At 41.3% G+C, this 27988-nt stretch overlaps 3 protein-coding genes across 3 annotated transcripts in view; 2 read left to right on the top strand and 1 right to left on the bottom strand.

The window, feature by feature from the left end:
- Positions 1–27988, top strand: part of LOC113432072 (vomeronasal type-2 receptor 26-like) — a 492433-nt gene that overhangs the window by 327012 nt on the left and 137433 nt on the right. The gene's annotated exons all lie outside the window — the stretch shown is intronic.
- On the top strand, positions 2208–8143 carry LOC113425999 (uncharacterized). Its single transcript, XM_087953859.1, has 3 exons — positions 2208–2473; positions 4256–4507; positions 5081–8143. The coding sequence occupies exons 1-3, from the start codon at positions 2353–2355 to the stop codon at positions 6301–6303; spliced, it is 1596 nt and encodes a 531-aa protein (XP_087809985.1). The 5' UTR covers positions 2208–2352; the 3' UTR covers positions 6304–8143.
- LOC148131963 (vomeronasal type-2 receptor 26-like) lies at positions 19199–27458 on the bottom strand. Its single transcript, XM_087953865.1, has 2 exons — positions 27362–27458; positions 19199–20094 (listed from the first exon to the last, which is right to left on the bottom strand). Exons 1-2 carry the CDS (start codon positions 27441–27443, stop codon positions 19199–19201), a joined length of 978 nt encoding a protein of 325 aa, XP_087809991.1. The 5' UTR covers positions 27444–27458.

Raw genomic sequence — 27988 nt, 5'->3', positions numbered from 1 at the left:
TGTAGGGTTTATAAAAACAGAGTATAATAATCCCATTTCAGGAATTGTTCTTAAGTATGACTTAGTGAGTCCTCCTCAGCTTGATCATGGACATTATGGAATAGTGGTAACCAAGATAGGGGTCTCTTTAAAATCCTGATAGCATCACATTCATGTCAGAAGCACCGAGGCACATCCAGGTTGAAAGGATTAGCCAGTGACATCACCATTGCCTGAAGGATGCCCACTTGGGGGCTCCTTTCAGGTCCCTGGCTGAAGCTGGAGCAAAGGACAGGAGCTCAATCCTGTCCCACAGCAGCACTCGGGTTTCAAACACAGACTTGCTAACTTCCCAGCCCAGCTCCTTCACGAGCCCCACTCAACAGCCTATACTCGTGAGGAGAAACCCCTTTTTATTTAGAAAGGCAGGAATACAGGGCATTCACTGACAAAGCTCCAGGTCACACATCCTTAGCTGATTCACTGGCAGTCTCTGAGTTCCCCACAGGGATCCTCAATTTCAACTTCCTCAACTTCAATCCCAACACAAAGAGTCCTGACCAACCTGGGTAGTGGCAAGGAAATCCTGGCAAGGAATCCACTGGAGGGAACTCTCCTGGAACATGAATGGTTGTCTCCGACAACTGTGCCTCCCATACCCTTCCTCCTTATATCCCAGCCAGGAAGGGGCTTGTTAATGTCTCCTGCTTTTCCTGGATAGCTGGCCCTCCTGTGTTGCTCTCCTCTCTGCACTTCTCTGCGCATACACGCATTTGGGACAGGCCCCAGCTGTTCCTCCTCCTCGCTTAATTCAGGCCCCCAAAACAGCTGTCTCTCTGCCTGAGTGTGAGTAGATGGGCCCAGCTCTTCATCTGGCTCTGAGACTTCTTGCTTCTCAGAGCCTTCCACAGGCTCCGATGGTAACCCAAGGACCCCCTCCATCTCCTCTGACTCATCTGACAACCACAACACTTCCAACCCAGCATCCTAACCATGCAAGCTACCGTGCTCCTTTATACACTGATGAAAAATGGGGTTCAGGATAGCTCATCGTCATGTTGGCCCCAGAACGCCGACATACATTTTAAGAGAAATAAAGCCTCTTTCAGGTCAAGCTGTTAATTTCATGAATCTGTCCTTGCCATTTTCTTTGCTACTGTACAAAGCAGTATTTCTCAATCTTGGCAACTTTAAGATGTGTGACTTCAACTATGGAAGTTGCCTTACACATAAGATTGCATCAATTTCTTCCATGTTCTATTCTGAACAAACAGTGGCTGATTTAGGGAAAGAACAAACCTGACCATGACCACGCTTTTTGTAGTCTTTTTGTAACTTATTTCTTTTTCTGCAAATTGTAGAGACAGAAATTTAAACAAAGAAAAGTTGTATACATCTTGTATGGTTTGTATTAGTATTAATGGTTCCATATCCTATTAGCGGGGGATGGGGGCACAATGGCTCAGTGGTTAAAGATGCTGAGCTCGTCAGCTGAAAAGCTGACGACCTGTGGTTCAAGACCCAAGCAACATGTGATGGGTGAGCTCCTGTTATTTGCTCAAGCTCCTACCCACCTAGCAATTTGAAAGGATGCAAATGAGAGTAGATAAATAGGTACCACTTCAGTGATAAGGTAATGGCGTATAGTCATGATCTGGCCATGTGATTGTGGAAAATGTATTTGGATAATGCTGGCTCTCTTGGCTAAGAAACAGAGATGAAAACTGCCCCCTAGAGTCAAACATGGTTGAACAGGGGAAACCTTTACCTTTTATCCTATTATCACATTGTTTAGCGCATCTCGGAAGAGGGAAGAGGGAAGAGGGAGAGGACATTATGCCCCAACGGCAGATAAAACGGTAGAACCATCTTCTAGGAGAAGGGAAACTCTGATTTCAAACCTCCACTGCCTTGTGGCTATATCTATTATTGGAAAAGGCTTCAGGAGTCAACCTCGAGGCATAATCCAGAGCTGGAGTCCCGGAAGCAGTTTGTGATTGTATACAATCACGTTCTGGTAACTCCTCCTGGAACTAATCGTGTCGTCTCTGTCGTTCCATTAGACTATTTCAGCGATGTGGAGAGGGAAGGATCTGCTGCTTGGGTAACAGTTTATCCTCCATATTAAATTACCCAGGCCTCGTGCTCTGGAGAGGACGCTCCAGCTTTGCATACAGCATGGAAACAACACAGGAAGTGGCAGTTACCAGTTTCATAGCACGATACCATAGTCTCTTGAGACTGAAGGATGCCAGTTTAGTGCACCTCATCTCCTTTTGTTATGATTTCTAGCTTATTCCACTGCACCCCCTAAATGTGGTTTGGAGTCTATCTGCTCATGTGTGTTGATTTCAGGGTCCTGTTTTGAGTCCCATGTCCTTGAAGGAGGTGGCTGTCAATTTCACCGAGGAAGAGTGGGCGCTGCTGGATTCCACCCAAAAAGCCTTGCACCGGGAAGTTATGCTGGAGAATTCCAGAAACATGAACATTCTGGGTAAGGGCCCTTCTTAGCTATGGATTCAAATAACTGCCACTTGTCTTAGGAGACTCTCAATCATCCAAGTCATTGTTGTCCCAAAAGTGTTTTTCCAAAGGCAACTGAACATCACAGTCATTCCATGACCCTTCAGAATTATGATGGTGTTAAATGAGTGGGACATAATAACCAGTCCTTGAATTTCTGGCCGGTTGTCCCTTGATCGCAATTGGAGCTCTTGGTAACTGATCCACATTTCTGATCTTCTGATTGTCCTGCGGTCACACAATTGCCATTTACGACCTTTCCTGCCGGCTTCCCACAAGCAAAGTCAATGGGGAAGCTGGCAGGAAATCGCAAGTTATGTTCACGAGAGGTTCCTTAATGACCAGACAGCGTTCATTGAATAGTGGCAACCAGAACTGCTGAAACTGCCATCCTAAATCATTGTACCAATGTAATTTGTTTTCTTTTCTTTACAACTGCACCACTTAGTGATGGGAGTTTGCGATTCCGATTACTGTTGTTAAGCAAGGACTAGCTATAATGTTGTTAAAAGTGGAGTTTTGTTTTGCTTGAAAACAGTCACTTTCTTGCCTCTGGATTATTGAATTGTATTTCTGTTATAAATAAAGCAGTTAAAGTTTATTTGCGAGATGATCAAAGGAAGAAATAAAATAAACGCATGGGGGGGAGGAATCTATCCCAAAATACTAAGGACATTTTTAAGCAAAGAAGGAGAATATCTGTTTAAACTGAGTCTTTAAATTTAATTATCTGTTTAAATTTAATAGCTGGAACAGTGGAGAGTTGTACAATGAGCCAGAACACACAGTTGTAGTTGATTGGTTAAGAGAGTTAACTGGTGAGGCAATCTGCACTGTAATTGGTTGCTATGGGTATACAGGGGGAGTTTCCCTTTTTCCTGCCTTTTTCTTCTGCTCTGTGATTTACTTCATGAAGCTCCTGTTTGCCTGATTCACTTGTTTGCTGTAAAATATAGATGTAAAATATATTTATTTATATAAAACTACAAATTTGTGTCAGCATCTCTGACTTCATTTGAACAGTTGCTACGCAATTCCCTGAATATATCCTTCTGTTCAATGAAGTGTTATAAATATTTCCTTTAAATAAATAATTTCCTTTTTAGAAATAATGATTTTTTTTGGTGAATTTTATTTCCACATTTTTCTTCTTCTTTAAAATACATAAGTGCTTATTATTATTATAAGCAAACATTAGTATTATTATTATGAATGTTATTATTATTAATAGTAGTATTTTATTAATATCTTGTATAAGGAAATTGATCCAGAGACTATACTACTTAATAAGCACTTACATATTTTAATTTTTCTTTTGGTCACACCTCTCAGATTTGATCATTTTTTTAAAGGAATTATATCCCGGATTGAGTCTGGGTTTATTGAAATCCATATGGCTTACTTATTTTTAACTGTTCCTTTTGTACAGTTTTCTGGAATTCAAAGTCTTTTTGTCAAACTTTTGATCAGAGAAAATATATTTTTGTTCCTCCTTGTTTAGTGTCTCCCCCCTTCCCCCCCTTAATTGGGGGCACCAATGGGGTAGAAATGTATAGATTTGTCCTGCAAGCCTTCTGGCAGATCGTGGAAGGTATGATGTGAAAGTTATACAGGTAATCATTGTTTTATGACCATTCATCTAACAATGGCTCACAGCTATATGGCCTTGGGAAAAGTGACTTACGATCTGTCGTAGCATATCACTGGCATACCAGCTTTAAGGTTCAGTTTTTATTCTTTCTATCTCAAGCAGGAGATGAAAAGGAAAATGAGAACTGCCAAGAACCCAATATGGTGACATCACCAGCAATCCAACTTAAACTGAGAAAAGAGATATTTGGGGTTCAATGGAGATCTCAAACACACCAGGAAAGCCCCTCGAAGCCTGGGGAGGAGAAATCCTTGAGTTCTGGATGTGCTGGAGTCCAGGAACTCTTCCTGACCAAAGGGAACGGGGAAAGGATGAAAAAGGACAACTGCCTCATATGTAAAAAAATAATCAAAGGTAAATTAGATTTGCTTCTCCCGTGGTCCTTGACTTATGGCCGCAGTTGGGAGATGGATTTCTATTGCTAAGTGGAGCAGTTGTTAAGTGAATCATGTGGTTAAGAAAATGCCAGCTTCCCCCATTGACTCTGCTTGTTGGAAGCCAGCTGAGAAGGTCGCAAATGGCGATCACATGACCCTGGGATGCTACAGCTATAATAAATACGTGCCAATTGCTTAGTGCCTGAATTTTGATCACATGACTGTGGGGATGTGGCAGCAGGCATAAGTGTGAAGAACGGTTATAAGTAATTTTTTTTCAGTGCCACTGCAGCTTTGAACAGTCACTAAACAGTGATTGTAAGTGGAGAACTACCTTTATGGCAGGGGTCTCCAAATTTGGCAACTTTAAGAACTTGTGGACTTCAACTCTCAGAATTCCACACCTGAGGAATTCTGGGAGTTAAAGTCTACAAGTCTTCAAGTTGCCAGGATTGGAAACCCCTTCTGTATGGCATTGCAGCCAGAGGTAGCCAGTATGAATGCAGAAAACGTGGAACGTATTTTAACCAATCTTCCCTTCCTATTTTAGGTCAGAAAATCCACACTGGGGAAAAACCATGTAAACACAGGCAACCCAGAAAGAATTTGAGGGATCTTCCTTCCCATAAAAGTTTCCACCCTCCAGGGAAAACATACCCCTGTGTGGAGTGTGGAAAGAGCTTCAGTGAAAAGCGATCCTTAACCGATCATAAAAAGAACCACCCAGAGGAGAAACCACATAAATGCTTGGAGTGCAGGAAGGGTTTCCACACCAGCAGCCAACTTGCTTCTCACAAAAGGACCCACACCAGGAAAAACACCTACACCTGTAAGCTGTGTGGAATGAGCTTCAGAATGAGGAGTTTGCTTACTTTCCACGGCAGGATTCACTCGGGGGAGAAACCGTATAAATGCATGGAGTGCGGAAAGAGTTTCAGATGGACCAGCGATCTTACATCTCATATTAGGATCCATACAGGGGAGAAACCCTACAAATGCCCGGAGTGCGGAAAGAGCTTCAGCAGGAGCAGTTCCCTTACCTACCACAAAAGGATCCACACAGGGGAAAAACCGTACAAATGCCGGGAGTGCGGGAAGGATTTCAGTGACTGCAGCGCTCTGTGTTCTCATAAAAGGAGCCATTCCTTGGAGAAACCCTATAAATGCACCAACTGCGGGAAGAGCTTCGGCAAGAACAGCTTTCTCACGTTGCATAAGAGGCTCCACACGGGGGAGAAACCCTATCAATGCACAGACTGCGGGAAAAGCTTCAGCCAGAGCAGCCACCTCACTTCCCACAAAAGGCTCCACACGGGAGAGAAACCCTATCAATGCATAGACTGTGGGAAGCGCTTCAGCCAGAACAGCCATCTTACTTCCCACAAAAGGCAGCACACAGGAGAAAAACCCTACAAATGCACCGTGTGTGAAAAGAGCTTCAGCAACAGCAGTTCCCTGACTTCGCATAAAAGAAGCCACACAGGGGAGAAACCCTATCGGTGCGCGGAGTGTGGGAAGATCTTCAGCCAGAGCAGTCACCTCACTTCCCACAAAAGGCTCCACACGGGAGAGAAACCCTATCGATGTGCAGAGTGTGGGAAGAGCTTCAGGTTGAGTAGCAAGCTTACATCTCACAAAAGGATCCATACAGGGGAGAAACCCTATAAATGCTGGGAATGCGGGAAGGGTTTCAAACAGAGCAGCCAACTTACATCTCATAAAAGGACCCATGCCAGGGGAAAAAAAAGTATACATATATTGAATATGGAATGACTTTAGAACTGGGATATATTATTGGCCTCAAGTCTGCTGTATTGTGTTTTATTGTTGGTTCTCTTATGTTTTCAAGCCCTTTTGAGCCATCTGGAATCACTATCTACAAATTGCGTAGCTTTATAAACCATTTAGGGACGTGGTGGCTCAGTGGCTAAGATGCTGGGCTTGTTGATCAGAAAGGTTGGCAGTTCGGCAGTTCAAATCCCTAGCGCCACGTAACGGAGTGAGCTCTCTTTACTTGTCCCAGCTTCTGCCAATCTAGCAGTTCGAAAGCATGTAAAAATGCAAGTAGAAAAATAGGGACCACTTTGGTGGGAAGGTAACAGTGTGCGCCTTTGGCGTTTAGTCATTCTGGTCACATGAACATGGAGGCGCTGGCTCTTCGGCTTTGTAACTGAGATGAGCAATGCCCCCTAGTGTCGGGAACAACTAGCACGTATGTGCGAGGGGAGTCTTTACCTTTACCTTTATAAATATTTAAATAACAACAGCAATAATACTGTTGTTAAGTTAGTAACATGCTTGTTAAGTGAATCTGGCTTCTTCATTGACATTGCTTGTCAATGGTCATAAGTCATTTTTTCAGTGCCGTTGTAACTTTGAGCAGTCTTTAAACAAATGGTTGTGAGTTGGGAACTACCTGTATTGCGATGCACTTTCCTGTTGGTTCCCTTATGTTTTCAGCTCCATTTGAGCTACCTGGAATTGCTGTTTGCAAATTGGGTGGCTCTATAAATCATTTAAATAATAGTAATAATACATTTCAGAATGAGGATTTACATGATGTCCAGTCACTTTAATTTCTGTAAAAAGATTGATCCACAAGAAAGCTACAAATGCGAGGAAGGTACAAAGAGTTCCTTGCTTCTAGTTTCCTAATGCTTAATAAAAGAATCCCCACAAGAAATAAATTATAGTTTTGCCAAAAAGAACCCATCCTATTTTCTATAACTCACTCTGCAAAGGAAAAAATAACTAAAAATCCATGCAGTTTATGTTATGTGCTGAAAGCAATCTTACTTTAAATATACTCTATAAATGTCCATGGTTTCTCTTTTAATTGTAGGGAATTCAAAGTAATTCTAAATTGTAACTACCTGTTTCATGCTGGAATTTGCCTTTCATTTGCTTGATCACTGCCATGCATTTGGCCCACAATTTGAAAAAAGGAGATTAAAACATTTCAGAATACAGGTAGGTCTTGTTAAGCGTGGTTAATGAATCCCACAAAATGGTTGTGTCGGCTTCTGTCGAGTACTGGACACTTTCCACAGCAAACTACGTTACTCACAAATAATGATATGTGATGTCGGAATTTATTGTAGTTGTTCCAATCACAATCAGCAACAACAATGATACTCTGTGCAAAGTCAGCATTGAGAGCAACTGACTCTTAGCACTGTTTATATCCACCCCTCCCAACTAACCTAACATCCGCCCATTAACTAATCCTCCACACTTCCGCCCTGTGCCTAATTAATTACGCCTATTGCCATCTACTTTCCTTACCTCTAACCCATGTAGACCACTCCCTCTCCTATCTGGTTACATCCCATCCTATTCCCCCCACCTGTCCAACGCAGTATCTGCAGCAAGAAGGAAATACCAAGCGAAAAACAATCCAGCTAGCTGCGGCATCCCTGCGCAACAGCTGATCAAATCATCTGCGACTCTGGAACCTCTGTCATGGCCTCTCAGATGCCGCCAGCCAGGACGGTATCAGGAACGTTGGCATCTCAGTGCCTCCGCTCAGCCGAGTTGGGGAAGACACCAGGATTTTTGTCGAGCTCCAGAAGACCTCCAGAATGTTTGTCGGGCTCCGGACACTGGTCAGATTGCCAAGCCCGACATGTTGTGTTATTCAAATTTGCACTACAGTCCAGTCCTCACTTCATGAATGCTCATTTGGTAGCTGTTCAAAGTTTTGACAGCACGGAAAAAAGTGGGGTTAACAAGCGGTCCTCGCACAATCATTGTAGCATTCCCCCAGAGTCATACCAGAGGTGGTATTCAGCAGGTTCTGACCAGTTCTGGAGAACTGGTAGTGGAAATGTGAGTAGTTTGGAGAACCGGTGAATACCACCTCTGACTGGAGATTTTACAGTATTCTTCCCCTGCCATACCCATTAAGCCATGCCCACAGAACCGGTAGTAAAAAAATTTGAATCCCACCACAGTCATATGATCATATGATATGATATATGATATGATAGGGGTGTTTGCCAACCATGTCACATTTACAACAGTTGCAGGCTCCTGTAGTTGCGAGATCCTTATTTGTGACCTCTGCAAATTTTGATGGCTTTGTTGTACCAACATCTTCAGCAGGGAAGGACAGGCTTTAGTAAGAACCTCAAGCCCTTCGTCAACCATGGGTTAGACCAGTATTTCTCAACTCTGCCTACTTCGAGATGAGTGGACTTCAACTCTCAGAATTCCCTCTCCAAATCCCCCTAACTACGCTGGCCTCCCCCTCCCCGCTGCTACCAACTGGAATGACCCATTCAGGAGTACAACCACTGAAGTGCCCCACACCAACATCCACCCTCAGAGGCGGCCCAGGATCATACCTTGGTTAAGGTATTGCCAGCTGTTGAGAGGTCTAGAAGGGTCAATAAAAGTGGACTCCCATTGTCCCCATCCTGAGCAACAAATTCGGTTTCTATTTCTGTTCCATGACATTATCTGAATCCAGTCTAAAATTAATCTAACTAAGTTGCTTCTTGAAGTGTATTGTGTTATTGTGTAGCCAACTCCCTCACCTTGTGATGTTGTCTAGAACACAACCATTTATCTAAAATGGTAGAGGCCTTCCAAAGTCCCTTCCAACTCTATTATTCTTTTCAGCTGATGGACTCTTTAAGCCAGGATGTTGACCAAGTCCAAAGCTGCATGGTATGAGTTAGTCCATAATCACACAAAAATGATTATCACCTCCCTGAAAGAGTGCGGGTTGTTCTTTTGGGATCCTCCTGGACTCACAACTACTGCTAGATAGGAACATGCAGGTTGTGGTCAGAAGGCTTCAGTCTAACATTGCTGGCTTGAGCACCATTTATGGCCGTACCATCAGTGGAAACCTGTAAGCAAAGTTGTCAGCCTTGGAAGCCATGTTTTACTTGGAAGCTTCGAGGCTGCCACATTCAGTGCTTGGGAATTTGGGAGGGGGGGGGAAATTTCATAGTGAGGTAGATTAGACTCAACAACATTCTTTCTCAGAGAGTCAAGGACATGTTGCCCTGCACCTGGAAGAGAGTGACTGGAGTGATGTCTCCAGTTGGGGTGAAGATTTGATTGGGTCATGTCATGGACTGGTGGGTACAGGAGATGGATCTTTGATTTTCTTTTGGGGAGGGAAAACCTGGAATTCTCAGATTATAAAATGGAACTTTGAGGAAATGTTTGTCTTGGAGTTTGTTAGTTTGGAGTTTGTTAATTGGAATACTGACAAAGGTTAGGTCTGTGCTTATAATCACTCACCTGAATTATGTCATGGGAATGTCCTGCAAAGACTACTTGGAAACTGTACTTAGCGTGGATGGCTGCAAAGTGTCTCTTGACAAACTAGAATGATAATACCTCTTTTAAGGTGACTCTGTTGGTTACTGGGTGCTTCTGGAAGGAAACACCTGAAGTCTGCTGACCTGAGTCTTCCTTTATGGCTCGTACCCAGGGATGGGCTTCAGAAATTTTAGCAAAGGGGTCTCTGCCTGGTTGCTGGGTGTTGTGGTTAGCCAGCAGCAGGTAGAGATGGCTGAGGAGAATGAGGACTCAGATGAGGGGCCAGGATCATTAGGGTGTGGACTGCTGCCTTCAGAGATTGTGGGGGCTGGCAGCAGTGATGAGGTTCCCAAGGAGCCTGTGCCAAGTGCACGTGCATGCAGGATTGCTCAGAGAAAAGAACAGTTACAACAGCACGGGCGACTCGGGAGTAAGGCTGCAAGGTAATGGCCCCTCCTCCAAGAAGATAAAAGCCAGCTGTGAAACTAACCTTCTTTGCAGAAGGCAAAGATGTTTTGAACTCAGCCTCGTGGACATTATAGTTGGTATTTGAAGACTCTTGTAAACTATTTCTTATCTGTTGTTTTTTGGCCTACCTCCTTCAGGCAGAGCCATTTCATTGCCCTTCATTGAATCACCCAGCAAGATTCAACCAAATGTAGCACACAGACAACCTACAAAGCTAGCTATGACCTCTGGCAGCAACCAATCAGGATACTCTTCCTGTGCCCCAGGAAGTTCAAAGCTAGTGAGGGTATAAAACCCAGGGACTCTCAGCATCTCTTCCCTTTTCTTTTCCCAAGAGCTCCAAGCCATGTGGTCCTGTCCACCATTAAACCATCTTTCCAAACAACCTCCATGTTTCCAGTGTCTTTCTCCCCACTTGGAATGGAACCCAGATGGACATTTTTTCCAATGTCAGAGTAGTTGCAGAGTAGTAACAGAGTAGTTGCTTTCAACACAGCAGCTGCTTTCTACACAGTAGCTGCTCTCTACATGTGTGACTGGTCCTGTATTTGTACGGGGTGTATGTGATGAGGTTGGCGCAATGATGTCATCACGCTGGATACTCGTATATGGGCATATCTGCATGTGGGCGGACCCACCTGGAGATGGATAGAGGAGTGGTGTCTCGGTTCCTAAGACCATCAAAAATATGTGTTTTCCAATGGTCTTAGGCAACCCCTGTGAAAGGGTCGTTTGACCCCCCCAAAGGGGTTGTGACCCACAGGTTGAGAACTGCTGCCCTAAAGGGATCCATTTGTAATGGTTTCCAGGGAAAGATGCGACTTTCCTAGAGAGGCCAAAATCCCACTGATCTCCTCCATGGTTTCCCTGTGCAGAGCTTTCTGGTCAGGTTCCAGTAGTGCCCACTCTTCCTTGGTGAAATGCACAGGCACTTCCTGCAAAGTGAAAAGCCCCTGAACAAAAAAAGTCATTGTCATAGAAAGTGTAGAGACTCTTCTTCACCTAGATGAAAGAGCCAAAATAAGAGCTGGGTAGTAACTTCAGAAATTTAACACCTGTCCCCCCTCCAGTTGGTGTATTAGCGTCCCAAGTAAAGCACCCATAAAAAACAGAACTCAAATTCCTCAAAGAAGAGTTTATTGCAGGAGTGTCAAACTCAAGACCCGCGGACTGGATTTGGCCTGCAGGGTGCTTAAATCTGGCCTGCAGGGCCGGCCTGGAAATATGAAAGAACCGGCCTGTGGTGCCTCTTCTGGCTGAAAATGTTTTCGGCCTGTTTCCAGCTGGCAGAGTGTGGCAGGAGGTAATGGAGGGCGAAAATGAGGCATCAGGGAGCCGCACAAGCCCCCCGTGTCCCATTTTGGCCAGCAGGGTGCTGCAAGAGGTATCCATCCCATCTCCCCCCTGCCCCCCATCCCACTGCTGGCCTATGGAGGAGAACTACAATGCTGATCTGGCCCACGAAGAAATCCAGTTTGACACCCATGGTTTATTGTATACTTCATATTTATTTATTTATTTTTATTTATTTGATTTGCCAATTGTTTACAAGATAATAAGTATAAGTGTATACATAGTTGTGAATACATGAAATGGGTACATATAAGAAAAATAAAAGAAGAATAAGAGAAACAATAGGACAGGGACGGTAGGCACGTTGGTGCGCTTATGCACGCCCCCTACAGACCTCTTAGGAAAGGGGTGAGGTCAATAGTAGACAGTCTAAGGTTAAAGTTTTTGGGGTTTGGGGAAGAAACTACAGAGTCAGGTAGAGTATTCCAGACATTGACCACTCTATTGCTGAAGTCGTATTTCCTGCAATCAAGTTTGGTGTGGTTAACTTTGAGTTTGTATCTATTGTGTGCTCTTGTGTTGTTATGGTTGAAGCTGAAGTATTCATTGACAGGTAGGACATTGCAATGTATGATTTTATATACCATGCTTAAATCAGACCGAAGACGGCGTAATTCAAGGTTTTCTAGTTCTAGAATTTCAAGTCTGGTGGCATAAGGTATTCTACAACGAGTAGAGGAGTGGAGAACTCTTCTTGTGAAATATTTTTGGACTTTCTCAACTGTGTTAGTATCAGATACATAATGTGGGTTCCAGACTGATGAACTGTATTTGAGTATTGGTCTAGCAAATGTTTTGTATGCTCTGGTTAGTAGTGTGATATTACCAGAGAAAAAGCTACGTAGGATTAGGTTAACAACTCTTAATGCCTTTTTGGCTATGTAGTTACAGTGGGCTCTAGCACTTAGATCATTAGAGGTGAGTATTCCAAGGTCCTTTACAGAGCTTGGGTCATCAACAAGATCTTGACTATTCAGCTTGTATTTTATTTTCTGATTTTTTTTGCCAATATGTAAGACAGAGCATTTATTTGTTGAGATTTGAAGTTGCCATTTGTTTGACCATTCTGATACATAGTCAAGATCTTTTTGTAGGGTAGCAGTATTGTCTGTGGTATTGAACAGCTTTACATCATCAGCGAAAAGAACGCAATTGCTCTTAATATGATCACAGAGGTCATTTATGTAGAGTATGAAGAGAGTTGGTCCTAGAACACTGCCTTGGGGGACACCACTATTGACAGGTACTGAATTTGATAGGACGCCCCCAATTTTGACCATTTGTTGTCTGTTTGACAGGAATGCTTCTATCCAGTTATTCAGTTGTCCAGAGATACCATAGGATTTTATTTTTAGGAGTAGTTTGTCGTGTACCACTGAATCAAAGGCTTTACAGAAGTCTATGTAGATTGCGTCTATTGCTTTGCCCTGGTCGAGTTGTGTCGTCCATATGTTTTTGCAGTGTAAGAGTTGCAGATTACAGGATAGTTTTTTTCTGAAACCAAATTGTTTATTGGAGAGTAGGTTATTTGTCTCTAAGTGGAGGATGATGGATTGGTTAATAATTGATTCCATGACTTTACAGGTGACGCAGCATAAGGAGATTGGTCTGTAATTTTCAACTAGGCTTGGGTCTCCCTTTTTGAAGATGGGGATGACTGTGGCTTGTGACCATAGGTTAGGCAAGGAGCTGGTCCTGAAAGATTTTTCAAAGATTATGCTTAGAGGTTTGGCTATGGCAGTGGATAGCTTTTTTAAGAAGTAGGCACACAAGATATTGGCACAACTGGTGAAAGCCGACTCTGAATTTTCCTGCGGCTTTCACCTAATTTAAAGTAGAGGTTTCCCCTCCCCCCCCTCAAATCACTGGTCATGCTATCCAATCCAGATGCTGGCCAGTCACTTGGTTACTTGCTTCGCCTTTGGCCAGCCACCTGCAAGAATGTCCTTGGTTCCCACAGGAACACTTTATTGTTTTGGCTACAAAACCTCATCTAACTATTTCCCCTCTCCCACCATTATGTGGCAACCCTGAAACTTCCAAGACAGCCCCAGCTTGGTTCACTTCAGGGTTGACGTGTTATCCATCTTCTTGTGGGAAAACCTTTGACAGCTATAGACAAGAGAAATCACTATTCAGAAATACCTAGTCGCCACTGGCCTGGATTCCCAGAGACCACATTGATTCCCAGAGACCACATGTCCTCATTGATACATTTATGGGGAAAGGAAGGAAATACCTTTCCTCTTTCTCCAGAGACCTGCTCTGCTCCAAGGATGTCAAGGAAATTGACTGTTCTTCAACAGAAGATAACAGATAACCAGAGTTGGAAGGGACCTTGTAGGTCATCTAGCCCAAGCCATTTCTGACAGGTGGCAGTCCAATCTCTTCTTGAAAGTCTCATGTGATGACACTCCCACAACTTCCAATGACAACTTCTATTCCTTTCCAAGGACAAGCTTTTCAAAATCAAGAAAAACTGAAGAGCCTTGCTTGAGGATAACACTTGAGAATTTCAAAAGATGCAGGATCTGAGTTAGAGCCCTCAGGGTGAAATGGCATAATGCCAGCTGGTGGAATGGTTGAAATAAGCCAGAGAAAGAGTAGCTGCAATGCAGGCTATGTTTGAAGAAACGTAGGAAGGAAGGTTGACTTACGCGGATACTGGAGTCCCTGGAGAGTTTTTGAAACTTAACCTTTCAAACGTAGCCTGAGTTCCAGAGATGATGCCACCAATGGAAAGCTCTCCTGGCTTGTAATGATTCTTTGGATCCACCTCATTCCTCTGCAGTGTCAGGGGGCACTTGGGTTTGAGCAACCCCCAAACTCCCTCGGCCCATAGAACTAGCAGAAGCAGCAACATGATTTGTGCTCCTAATGGAGCCTCCAAACCGGTGTGTGGTTTGAATAAAAAGTGAGAAGAGGTGGAAGAAAGCTTTCTTATTTCAGATTGAATCCAACCAAGGCTTCATTTCTGAAGTGGAGAGGAGAAGAAAGCTCCCTGCCTGCCCTAAAAACCTCCTCAGGATCTCTCCAAACCCATTTATGCACCCGTGGATTTCTATTGCCATGGCAGCAACCCACGAGGCTTTTGTGTGAAAACAAGGTGAAAGCGTGTTACATTTTGTGTCAAACATTGCAGAAAGGTCTCAAGACAGTTAGCACCAGGTCAACAACTAAATCACTATAGTTTGAATAATGACAATAAGAAGGGAAGTTGCAGATGTGTTCCAATTCTGGAGATAAGCCATTGAGCTGGACAGGAAAGCTCACCTCCAAACCTATCTACAAAAATGCTTTTTACAAACCAGTGTCAAGAGAGAATGTTAGAATGTGCGTAACATGAATCCACCCGGATCTGGATATATTTAGTCTGTATTTGCGGTGGACTTTGGCTATATTTTCAAGTCAATAGGAAAAAAAAAAAAGAATAAAGAAAAATGGTTAAAGCCAATAAATAGACAAAGAATGTACCAAAATTAATGGAATTAATTAGTTGTTAGTAGAGTTCATTCCAATTATGCAGACAGGAGGTAAAGAACACCTAAGTGACGTTTGCAAATACCTGGGATCCAAGATAGGGTACCACCAGTGCAAAAGCTCTCCTAGAAGTAGGAGTCATGAGTCCAGAAGGACCCCCGGTTTGTATACCATTTTGGTTTGGTGAAGTACTACTCTATCTACAGTTATTGATGGAAGAGCTCTGGAACCAGGCTAGCCAAAACCCAGAGACACTCAGTTCCACTTAGGGCTGTGATGCAACCTACCACCACCATCCAGTCCCTCGTAGTCTGCATGCACTGAGTAGGTATAACTAAGCACACTGGTACAGTCCAGGTTGGAGATGTACAGCTGGATACCCTGAGCTATCAGATCAAGTTTTATGTGTAGCCCATCAATGAAGACCAAGATGGAGAAGACCTGCATGTCAACCATGGATCTCCCTTTCGTGCTCAACCACATTGGATCCCAGAAAATTAGACTGAGAGAATCTCTTCTGAGGATTGAGATCATGGGCTATTCTAGCAGGGAAATAAAGTCTGATGGTTTCTTCTTTTGCTGGCATTTGGGTCTTTTGCTCAACAAGAGTGATCCCTCCAAGTTGATAACCAGGATAAGGAATGTAATAATTGAAAGCATCCAAGACAGCACGTTGGCTCACCTGGTTAAGATGCGGGGTTGGAAGTTAACAAGCCCATGTTCAAGACCCAAGTACTGCTGTGGAGCAGGGTCGAGTTCCTGTTCTTCTCTCCAGTCCTCCAGGGCAGGGGTCCCCAACCACCGGTGCCCGGACCGGTACCGGTCCGTGGAACATTTTCTACCGGGCCACCGGTTTGCTGGGCGCCGCCATCTTGTTTTGATGAGAAAGTTTTTTTTAAAGACTCCAATTTTTCTTCTTTCCTTTCTCCCAAAATGAAAATACAAAAAATGAACTGCATAAAGTTCTGCTACAGCAGGCATTCGTTCCCCCAAGAAGGAACTCACAAATTACAGAACAAAAAAAAAAAAAAAAAGAGAGGTAGGACCAGGATATAGGCAGATGCAAAACTTTATATGCAAAAAATAGCCAATCTGGGCGGTTAGCCCTGAGGGAAGTATGGGGGGGGGGGCGGGGAATGGTAACAGCCGGCATGCATTTTTCAAAAGAACCACACAGACTGCTGAGCCCTGGACAGAAAGAGTGAGCCGAGTAACATTTTGTTGCTTCCTGATTGACTAATTTCAAGCTCCCGGCTGCACTAATTGGGCAGGGCCGTGTCGCTCACGTGACCTCCAGGCGCGAGATTAAATTCAAATGGCCATGTAGGAGGATATCAGGGAGTCGGTTGCGCCGCTTCTGCGGGAGAATCTTTTCATTGCAAGGCAAGCGGGTGGGTAAGCGCCGTGAGGTGGGGGTGGTCAGATGGGGTACCATTGTTAAAAAAAAAAAACTGAGCGAAAACAAATTTAATTTGGATTTAGTGGAAGGACAAGTTTTCCACTTTGTTGGATGGGTTCTAGTTGAACAAATGAAGCCAAAAAAGGGGTCTCTTGCTTTGGGGTCGCTCAGCTCGCCTTGCCTTGTCATGTGTGCTGATGCTGGTACCGGGCCGCGGATCATTTTGTGATGCCGGTACCGGGCCGTGGCACAAAAAAGGTTGGGGGCCACTGCTCCAGGGGACATGAAAGGAACCCAGAACTGGGAATCTGCAGGGCAATGGTGATGTCACTGACTCATTCTTTCAACCAGGACATGCCTTGGTGCTTCTGACATCAGTATGATGCAATTGAAAACTCCTGTATCCTGCCAAGAAATATTTTCAAAAGTTCAGCATTCCATTACGTATTTTTTTTGGAGGTTCTTCAATTCCAAAAAGAGCTTTGAAAAGGCAGAATGGGACAACTGGCCCTATCATGGCCAACTTGCTGCAGGACAGCTTGCCATGGTCAACTTATTGTAGGACAACTTGTCACAGGACAATTTAATAATTCAATTATTTAAAATAAAATTTAAAGGTGTTTTAATTTTTGTCATTCACATTTCATTCTGGCTTTCCTTTGGCATCCTTTCTTTAATGATTCTATCCCACCATTTCTTTGATATTAGTGTAACACTTGTCCTGCTGTGAGTTGTCCCAGGGCGAGATGGCCACAGCAAGTTGGCCATGGCAAGTTGGCTGTGGTGAGTTGGCCATGACAAATTCTTCATGGCAAATTGTCATAGACCTTCATTGAAAGTGAAAATAGGATGGTAAAGCAAATCTGGAAGATGAAGGGATGAACCTAAATAATTACAATTTATTTATTTGTTTGTTTGTTTATTTGTTTATTTGTTTATTTATTTTGTCAAAAGCTTACAATACAATAGAAATAAGAATAAACATGAGTTTAAATCCAAGAAATAGGAACTAATAATTGGGGACATTAGGACAGGGACGGTAGGCACGATTGTGCGCTTATGCACACCTCCTACAGACCTCTTAGGAATGGGGTGAGGTCAATAGAGGTTAGTTTGAGGGTAAAGGAGTGGGGGTTTGAGCAGGTGACAAAATAATCAGGTAGTGAGTTCCAGACATTGACCACTCTGTTGCTGAAATCGTACTTCCTGTAATCGAGTTTGGAATGGTTTACATTAAATTTATATCTGTTGTGTGCTCTTGTATTGTTGTGGTTAAAGCTGAAATATTTATTAACTGGTAAGACATTGTAACATATGATTTTATGTACTATGCTTTAGTCCAATCTTAGCCGGCGTAGTTCAAGGTTGTCTAAGCCTAGAATCTCAAGACTGGTGGTGTAGGGTATTTTGTTGTGAACAGAGGAATGTAGTACTCTTCTGGTAAAATACTTCTGGACTCGCTCAATTGTATTTATATCTGATATACAATTGCAAATATCCCAACCAGAGCTATCATTCCCCAAATATAGAACAGAAGGACAGTCTTGGAAAATGCTATCAATATATTTCTCTATCTATATTTCTCTATTTATTAGATTTTTTCTCCCAACTTTTGGGAGTGGTGTGGTCGCTCAGTGCATAAGATGCTGGGCTTGTTGGCTGGAAAAGCTGGCAACCCAGGTTTGAGACCCAAGCACCACATGATGGGGTGAGCTCCTGTCCTCACCTCAGCCCTGTCAACCTAGCAGCTTGAAAGCATACAAATGGATAAATAAGTACCACTTTGGTGGGAAGGTAACAGTGCTCCATGACATTATGCTGGTCACATGACCACAGAAATGTCTTTGGACAATGCTCAATGGTCTTGAAATGGAGATGAGCACTGTTCCCTATAGTTGGCAATGTTCAGCGAAATAAAATCTGCCAGGACTTCTTTATCTTTACCAACCCCACCTTTATGACTTTAAAAGTAATTCAAGGAGGCAAACCTACCTAATACTCCTCTCTTCTCTCTTTCCCAGCAACCTAATAGTTCTCTGGCTATGTTCCAATAGTGGACAGGATAGTGATAGGAGATATGAAAGCTCAATGCTGGAAACAAATCAGAGGATCAAGGATAGTTGCATTACTTTGGTATTTGGCCAAGGAATGTAAAATGTGAATGGTGGACTATAATAGGGTAACCCATCCCTCTAAATCTGGTGGTGACCCTGCCTTCTGTTCTGTGATTGTGATGTCTGAATTGCTGGAGATCTTAAGATGTCAATGCTTAATGCCAGATCTGTATCTTGATCTACATCTTGGTAAGGGAGGAGACAATGAATCTAGCATTTGTCAGTGAAACCTTGTTAGGCAAAGGCAAATGTAACCTTGTCTGAAATGGGTAGAGATCAGAGGTGGGTATTCAGAAGATTCTGACCAGTTCTGGAGTAGCAGAAATTTTGAGTAGTTCGGAGAACTGGCCAATCCCACCTCTGACTGGAGATTTTACAGTATCCTTCCCCTGCCACGCCCACCAAGCCATGCCCACAGAATCCCACCACTTGTAGGGATATCTTTAATCATGAGAGTTCCCTTATCTGTGGATTATGATCCTCTCAGTCTTACTAGGTAGACCAGATGGGAAAATACAACTGGTAAACTAATTTTACTTTATTATAAAGCTATGCTAACATAATTTTGCAAGTCTGCTTATTTTGACATCACATGTTCCTTTGTATTCAGATCTGGTCTTAGAAAAATAATGAAACACTTGGGGAAAAAGATGCAGATCAGAAGTCCTGCACTGGAGGCCAAGATGGAGAAAACCTGCACAGCCACCATGTACTTCCCTTTGGTGCTCAGGTAGGTGGGCACAAAGGACACCCAGACACTGCAGAAGATCAACATGCTGAAGGTAATAAGCTTGGCTTCATTGAATGCCCCGGGTAGGTTCCTGGCCAGGAAAGCTACTGTGAAGCAGATGGTGGCCTGGAACCCCATGTAACCAAAAACCCCATAAAACATGGTGACAGAGCCTTCATTGCACTGTAGAATGATTTCTCCAGATTGTGACTGCATGTCAGATTCAGGGAATGGAGGGAAAATACCCAACCAGATGCTGCAGAGTACAACTTGGAGACCAGAGCAGGAAAGGATAATGGAGTTGGTCAAACTCTTTCCAAGCCATCGCTGAACATTGTTCCCTGGTTTTGTGGCCAAGAAAGCCAGCACCACTGTGATGGTTTTGGCCAAGACTGAAGAAATGGCAACAGAGAAGATGATGCTAAAGGCTGTTTGTCGAAGAAGGCAGGTGGCTCTCCTTGGCTGGCCAATGAACAAGAAGGAGGTGGAGAAGGAAAGCAGGAGACAAACAAGAAGGATATAAGAGAGGTCCCGATTGTTGGCTTTGACTATGGGAGTTTCCTGGAATTTAATGAAGGTTCCCAAGACAAGGCATGTGATGAAAGAGAGAAACAAGGCAATGGAAGTCAAGGTGATCCCCATTTTTTCTTGATAGGATAGAAAAGTTTTAATCTTTGGAATACAGTGATCTCGGTTGTTATTTGGATATTGGTCTGCTGGACATTCGCTGCATTCTTCTGAATCTGAAAAAGAGCAAGATTAATATTTACCAGTAAGTTTATTCTTTTGTCTAATGATAAAATAATTTTCTTCAAGTGTTCTCTGGACTGCCAGCTATTGATGAAGCTCAGTTTGGCTTTCTGAAATAAGCAAATGATAGGATTCATGGCCTCGGTGGTCCCTTCCAAGTTATATTTTCTTTTCTTTTTCTTTTTCCCCCCAAAAGTTCTTAATTTTTTAATTTTTACACATCTCTTTACGTGGGCAATGTGGTTCTTGTACATAATCATACTTTCATTTCCACCAATCTTATGTAATATCATCTCATATCATTATCCATTTCACTTATCTTTAAATAAATTTCCATTTCATATTTCAATACATTAATTCAATATCAATATCATTTCATCCAGATATAGATTCCCAGTTCTTTATCCCCTATTATTTCCATTTTTAGCTTACCACCTATTTTATTTAACATTACACATAATTCTTATCCTTAATTTTCTCTAAGCCAATTATATAATAAACAATCTAAAAAACAAAACAAAAACAAAACAAAACCAATACATTTAGGATCCACATGGTATATCCCCTCAATCTATCTAATTTAATGATTCATTCCCCAACTTTAAACATATTAACATTAAATAATCAACTGTATATTTTAAAACATATATGAGTGAGTCTTACTGGATGGAAATACTGTGAATGACTTAATGGACTGAATGACAATGCTTAAACTCTAACTGGATTAGGGTTTGTGGATTAACCCCTAGAAGAGTATTGCAGCGGTAGTCAAGCCAGGCAGCCAAAGGAGAGCGGAAGGGCCCCAGAGTATACACACACTGAACACAAACATTGTTTGTAGTTTAAATAGTTTTTAATCCAGTTAGAGTTTAAGCATTGTCATTCAGTCCATTAATTCATTCACAGTATTTCATCCAGTAAGACTCACTAGTATAGTCCAAGTTAAGAGTCCTTGCAATATCTTTATCAGCCGATAAAGATATCTTCTCCTCCTCCGGTTTCACTCTCCAGAGAAACAAACGCTGGATATTCAGCAAACAGTAGCAAACAATAACATTTCAGTCACAGGCACTCACAGTCAGTAATCTCAGTTAGTCGCAGTAGCACACAGTTACAGCCAGCAGACAGTTACAGTTACAGACAGCAAGCTTTCCAGCTTCTAATGCTTCCTTATATTGTAACTTCTAACCGCACCCTTAATCGGCTAATTGCCTGCTGCATTGTGCTTAAAGTGATAAGCACTTAAACCATGATATCTAAGTTTTATATATTTATTCACCCAAACCATATTTGGTATCAATGTTATACCTAACATACTCCCCTTTTGGGTGAAATAAATATATAATACCTTACAATCTTATCCCATATTTTTCACAACTCTCCTGGTGCTTACTGGCACCTTGGGCTTTAGTAAAATTATCAGCTAAATTGTCCTCCGACATACAGTACTCTAGCTGAATCATCTTACTTCTTATAGATTGTCTCACGTTTAGGTATCTTAGATCTGTATGCTTGCTCCTTGTTTTTACTCCAATATTTGTGGCCATTTGAATTGCTGCCTGATTATCTTCATGTATAATTATAGGATAATCTACTGTTATACCTATATCAATTAACATTTGTTTATACATTATTAACTCTGTACATAACAATGATAAACAGGAGAATTCTGCCTCCATAGTAGACAAACTTATATGCTGTTGTCTAATTGACTTCCAGCCTATTAATGTCTTACCCAGCATTATGGCTGTTCCTGAAGTCGACTTTCTAGTGTCTCTTTCTGATGCAAAGCTAGCATCTGCATATGCACTTAGAATTAAATCACCCTTTGGTTCTAAATACAATGAATAATTCATTGTCTTTTAAGATATCTTAATATCCTCTTAGCTGCATTCCAGTGTCTTTCACATGGTGCAGAATTGAATCTAGCCAACTGATTCACGCAGTACGATATATCTGGTCTAGACCAATTACTAATATAACTCAAACTACCAATTAAAGATTGATAAATCACCTTATCAAACTCAGGGCTTTGTACATCAGTGTTGCTAAACTCCTGACTCATTGGAGTCTTAGCCGGCTTACAAAGCTCCATCTTGTAATCTTTTAACAATTTGCTTATCTTATCTTCCTGAGATATCTTAAAACCTTTCCTTGTTTTCTTTATATTCAAACCGAGATACTTCTTTATCTCCCTAATTGCTTGATCTTTATTCTCTTTCCTAATGATGCTATTATTTTATTTGCTTCATCATTAGTTTCAGTAATCAAAGCAATATCATCTGTGAATAGTAATAATAATGATACTTTCCCATTTGTCTCCCTCTTAAACAGACATGGATCGGCTAAACCAGCTTTAAATCCTATATTTTCTAGTTCCTTTACAATATACTGGTTCCATTCATAGCCTGATTGTTTAAGACCATAGAGACTTTTCTTTAACAACCAACAATCATTATTATCCTTATTTTCACTTTTAATACCAACAGGTTTATTCATATAAATAGTATGTTTTAATGGGGCATGCAAGTAAGCAGTTTCACATCTAGATGGTTAACTATATAGTTTTTACTAGCTGCCCACACTAAAGCTGCCCTCAAGGTTGCTGCCTTAAGACTAGGTGCAAACACCTCATCATAGTCATTAGCATTCTGCCTAAAACCTTGGGCTACTAACCTTGCTTTATGGATTAAATTACCATCTTTATCTGTTTTTACCTTAAATATCCATTTGCAGCCAATGGATTTCTTTCCTACAGGTAATTTGGCATTTTCATACACTTTCATATCTCTTAATGAATTCAGTTCCTTATTCATTGCTGCATACCATTTTTCTTTTTCCTTATTAGGATACTTTTAATTTCTTCAACAGAATTAGGAACTTCATTAATCTGGCACACTGTGTTAGCCTGGTACCTATCAGGCGGTCTAGATATACGTGTAGTTCTTCTGGGAATTACAGGGCTTACAGGAGGACTTTGTTGAACTACTACCTGTTCATCTTCCTCATCCTGTTCAGCTATTGAATCTGTTTCTTCCTCTATGGGCATTGTTTCATCCTGTATTTGTCTCTTTACTTTATTTTTAAAGTTACAGGGATAACTAATGGGATTTCTATTGGATTCAATAATTACATCTTTATTGGCATCCTGTTCTAATTTCTCCCATCCTTCATGTTCTAGAAATTGGGCACTAGCACTACATAACACTTTAGATGTGCCTTTCTCCCAAAATCTATATGCCCTATGGTTTGCCTGATAACCAACGAAGAAAAATCTTTTAGCTCTATGTTGCCCTTTTTTTCTGATTTGTGCAGGAATATGCACCCATGCTGGTGCACCAAATGTGTGCAGGTAACTTAGATCAGGTTTCCTGCCATGCCATCTGGTGAATGGTATTTCACCTGTTGTTGTATTAACAACGTTGTTCAATATGTTATTAGCACACATTGTAGCCTCCCCCACAAAGAATCAGGTAACCCAGAATCATTTAACATTGTTCTAACCATTGCCTGTAGTGTTTGGCCTCTTCTTTCAATAAAAGCATTATGTTCTGGTCTGTATGGAGCAGACTTCTTATGCTCTATTCCAGCTACCTTAAGTCTGTTCTGGAATTTGTTATTAATAAATTCCGCACCATTATCTGTCACCAGGGTTATCAGTTGTCGTTTAGACTTTCTTTCAGCAAACCTAAGCCAATTGAAAAATGTTGATATGTTTCAGTTTTGCTTTTCATTAAATAGCAAAACCCATATCTAGAATAATGATCCATAATGCTCAGTATATATCTAGCACCCCCATACTGGGTTTCTTTGGACCTATTATGTCTGCAAATACTACTTCTAAAGGTTCTTTTGTTTTGAAACCATTTAGCCTATTTGCAGGCAATACTTTGCTCTTATCTTCACAGCAAACATTACAACGCAAATATTTATCACAAGATTTTAACCTTATTCCTTCAGATAACTCAACTGTACGTTTTAGCATTTTAAAATTTACATGCCCCAAACGCCTATGCAATAAATGGATACATTCTTCATGAGGCTTTATATTATTAAATACAGTTTGAGCCTCCCCTTTCTTACTATTATCAAATACATATAATGTTCCATTTAAAGCTGCAGTTACCCTTTTGTTATCTTTTTCAATTATGCAATTATTATCCTTAAAAGTAATTACATAACCTAATTTATCTAATACCCTTACTGAAAGCAAATTAAACTTTAGTTGCGGTACATACAACATTTTTATATCCTGGTTTATGTACGGACAACGTGCAAAACCTTGACCTTTCGCTTTCAGGTTCCAGCCGTTAGCAAGAGATATATGTTGAGAACTTGTAGACATTTTTATAACTTTTGTCTTATCTCTTGTGATGCAGTGGGATGCGCCACTGTCAACCACCCATAAATTATTCTTCACATCAGAGTTGCTAAACGTGGCTAGTTCAAATGCTTTCTTTGGCTTTTTTACATTCTGGCTTTTTCTCTTTTTGCAGAATCTTGCCAAATGTCTCTGCCTCCACAATTAAAACACTTTTTAATTGTGTATGCCGTTGAAGATAAATTCTCTTCTTCCGGTGCTTTACTTTGCTAATCTGGTTTCTTTCAAGCTTTGAAGATAATTTCTCTTCTTTCTTATCTTCTCTCAGCTCGTCACGCTCACGCCTTCTTCTGGCTTCTTCTAGTAGCCTGCCTGTAATCTCGGTTAATGAGAGGCTTTCTTTTGGCAATACTTCTAACGAAGTCACATAGTCATCATAGCTTTGATCTAATGAAGATAATATTATGTAGACTTGTTGCAGTTCATTAAATATAAGCTCTTTTTCTTGCAAATCTTGAAAAATGCTCTTCATACAGTTTAAATGAACTAACATATCTCCATTCCTCTGAAGATGCGTTCGAAAAAGCTTCCGTGTAAGATTTATATGTGCTCCTACACTGTCCCGAACATAAATCTTCCTGAGGTTCTCCCAGCAGTTTGCAGCATTTTCTTCTCCACGAATATGGACAAGCTGCTGATCACAGAGAGTCAGTCCTATGATGCATAAAGCCTGCTCATTCTTCAGTTTAAAGTCTTGTAACTTTTCGTTATCATCATCATTAGCAGGATCCCATCTACTCACATCTGGTGGGTTTGCTATAATGTCCCACAATCCTTCTCTGCGTAGAAGTAAACTACATTTCATTGACCATGAAACATAGTTTGTTCCATCCAGCCTGGATATCATGGACAGTTGTGACAAATTTACTTGTGCCATTGCTCTTCAGATATTTTGACTATTTTAAACTAATTAAAACAGTTTGTTTTTACAGTAATGTGCAACTCACACCAACTCTCTCTGCTATATCCTGGTTAGTTAGACTATGCTGCTGGGCCCATAACCAATGTTAGGGTTTGTGGATTAACCCCTAGAAGAGTATTGCAGCGGTAGTCAAGCCAGGCAGCCAAAGGAGAGCGGAAGGGCCCCAGAGTATACACACACTGAACACAAACATTGTTTGTAGTTTAAATAGTTTTTAATCCAGTTAGAGTTTAAGCATTGTCATTCAGTCCATTAATTCATTCACAGTATTTCATCCAGTAAGACTCACTAGTATAGTCCAAGTTAAGAGTCCTTGCAATATCTTTATCAGCGATAAAGATATCTTCTCCTCCTCCGGTTTCACTCTCCAGAGAAACAAACGCTGGATATTCAGCAAACAGTAGCAAACAATAACATTTCAGTCACAGGCACTCACAGTCAGTAATCTCAGTTAGTCGCAGTAGCACACAGTTACAGCCAGCAGACAGTTACAGTTACAGACAGCAAGCTTTCCAGCTTCTAATGCTTCCTTATATTGTAACTTCTAACCGCACCCTTAATCGGCTAATTGCCTGCTGCATTGTGCTTAAAGTGATAAGCACTTAAACCATGATATCTAAGTTTTATATATTTATTCACCCAAACCATATTTGGTATCAATGTTATACCTAACAGGTATCCCTCCCTAAAATCACTAGAATGACTTCCTAATATATCTCATTTCATCTCCACTTTTCTTTTAATCATTAATAATCATATTTTTCCCTTTCTACCTAGCCAAAATTTATATATTTTAATATATTTCACTTTTCTTATAATCATTAATAATCATATTTTTTCTTCCTTACCACTTATCCAAAATTTATTTATATATTTTAATACATTTCCATTCCCCTGTTTTGATCCTCCAATATAAGGGTTCATTACACATAATTCATATACAGCCAAGTTATATTTTCTGAAAGGGCATCTATTTTTCTGATGAAACCAGCCACTTGTTTCCCTCCATAGACAAGGGGTTGTTGAAGCCATTTTAAAAAAATGTATTTCCATATTTTCTAATGCCTTAATCTAACGGTTTTGCCTAAGGGGATTTAGAGTCTGCTTTGTCTTTGTCCTGTTTTCACTTCTGCTTAATAAAAGGTTCCTTTTGAAATACTTAGTTTCAAGGGTTTTAACTTTCTTGAGTTAGAAGGAGAGGCAGGTCCTTATACCGGTGAAATATAGGAGGGAGAAATTTCTACTAGAATTGGTTTTCACCGGCTGTGCCGATATGATGTATCCAATAAACATGTTTTCTGAGGAATCTACTTGCTTCGGAGTTCTGCTTTCAATGGGTGTGTTGCTCAAAACGCTGACAATGTCACTTTGAATGAAAATGAAAATAGAAATTTGAAATATGAAAGGTGTGGTGAAGAGGAAAGATAAGAAAGGCCATCTCTCTGCTAATGCTCTAGTATCTTTAAATGTTCTGCTCCCAGTTTATCCTCTAAGGAATTTCTTATGACGTACGAGGGAAAAAAAACTGTACATGTTAGAAAGATAAAGTAAAGGTAAAGATTCCCCTCGCACATATGTGCTAGTCGTTTCTGGCTCTAGGGGGCGGTGCTCATCTCTGTTACAAAGCCGAAGAGCCAGCAATGTCTGAAGATGACTCTGTGGTCATGTGGCCAGCATGACTAAATGCCGAAGGTACACAGAATGCTGTTACCTTCCCACCAAAGTGGTCCCTGTTTTTCTACTTGCATTTTTACATGCTTTCGAACAGCTAGGTTGGCAGAAGCTGGGACAAGTAACGGGAGTTCACTCCATTACACGGTGCTAGGGATTCGAACCACCAAACTGCCGACCTTTCTGATCAACAAGCTCAGTTGCTAAAAAGCCCATCAAAATACTCCCATGCAAAATGTTGAGGTATGTGGTCTTCCCAGAAGTTTGCCTCTTTCCTGCCAATCACCTTCCATGGTGGAGATGGTTCCTTCAGCACAGGGAAGACAGTCATAGCAGCAGATCGGCTTCCCTTCCTGTTCCACCTTCATGAATCCTTGACGGCAGCTTTCCACACACCTGGAAGGAGGGAGGGGCTGAACAAAGGGAAGGAAAATGGTTTATGTTTGAATTTCCAGAAACAGGGAAAACAGAAAGGGGTTGATGATGCCCAGTGCAAGGCTTAGCTTTGCTAAATTTGAACTCTATATAAAGAATTCAGTAATCTTGCTTTCTATTTCTTCTAATTTTTTTGTACACTTCCATTTGTAGTTGAGGTTCTACATTTACATTTTAAATAGCTCAAAGGAAAGTTTAATGCATTTGTTTTTCCTTTGAGGAAATGAACTTAAACCTAACCTGACTCAAATGTACTTTGTGGAAGACTTAGTGAATAGTTTCCTTAAATAGTTACGGATATAGTTCTCAAAGACAGCTGCATATCTAACCAAATAATTTGTTGCCTTTCTTGGAGGATGTTAATAGAATAGAATAGAATAGAATAGAATAGAATAGAATAGAATAGAATAGAATAGAATAGAATAGAATAGAATAGAATAGAATAGAAGTAGAGTAGAGTAGAACAGGAGCTGGAAGG

Source organism: Notechis scutatus, chromosome 2 (assembly GCF_049901735.1).
Source record: "Notechis scutatus isolate UNSWTSFEM ecotype Mainland chromosome 2, rNotScu1.2, whole genome shotgun sequence".
NCBI classification, from domain to species: Eukaryota; Metazoa; Chordata; class Lepidosauria; order Squamata; family Elapidae; genus Notechis; species Notechis scutatus.
Note: the sequence above shows the minus strand (reverse complement) of the source record. Positions and strands in the feature narration are given on the sequence as shown.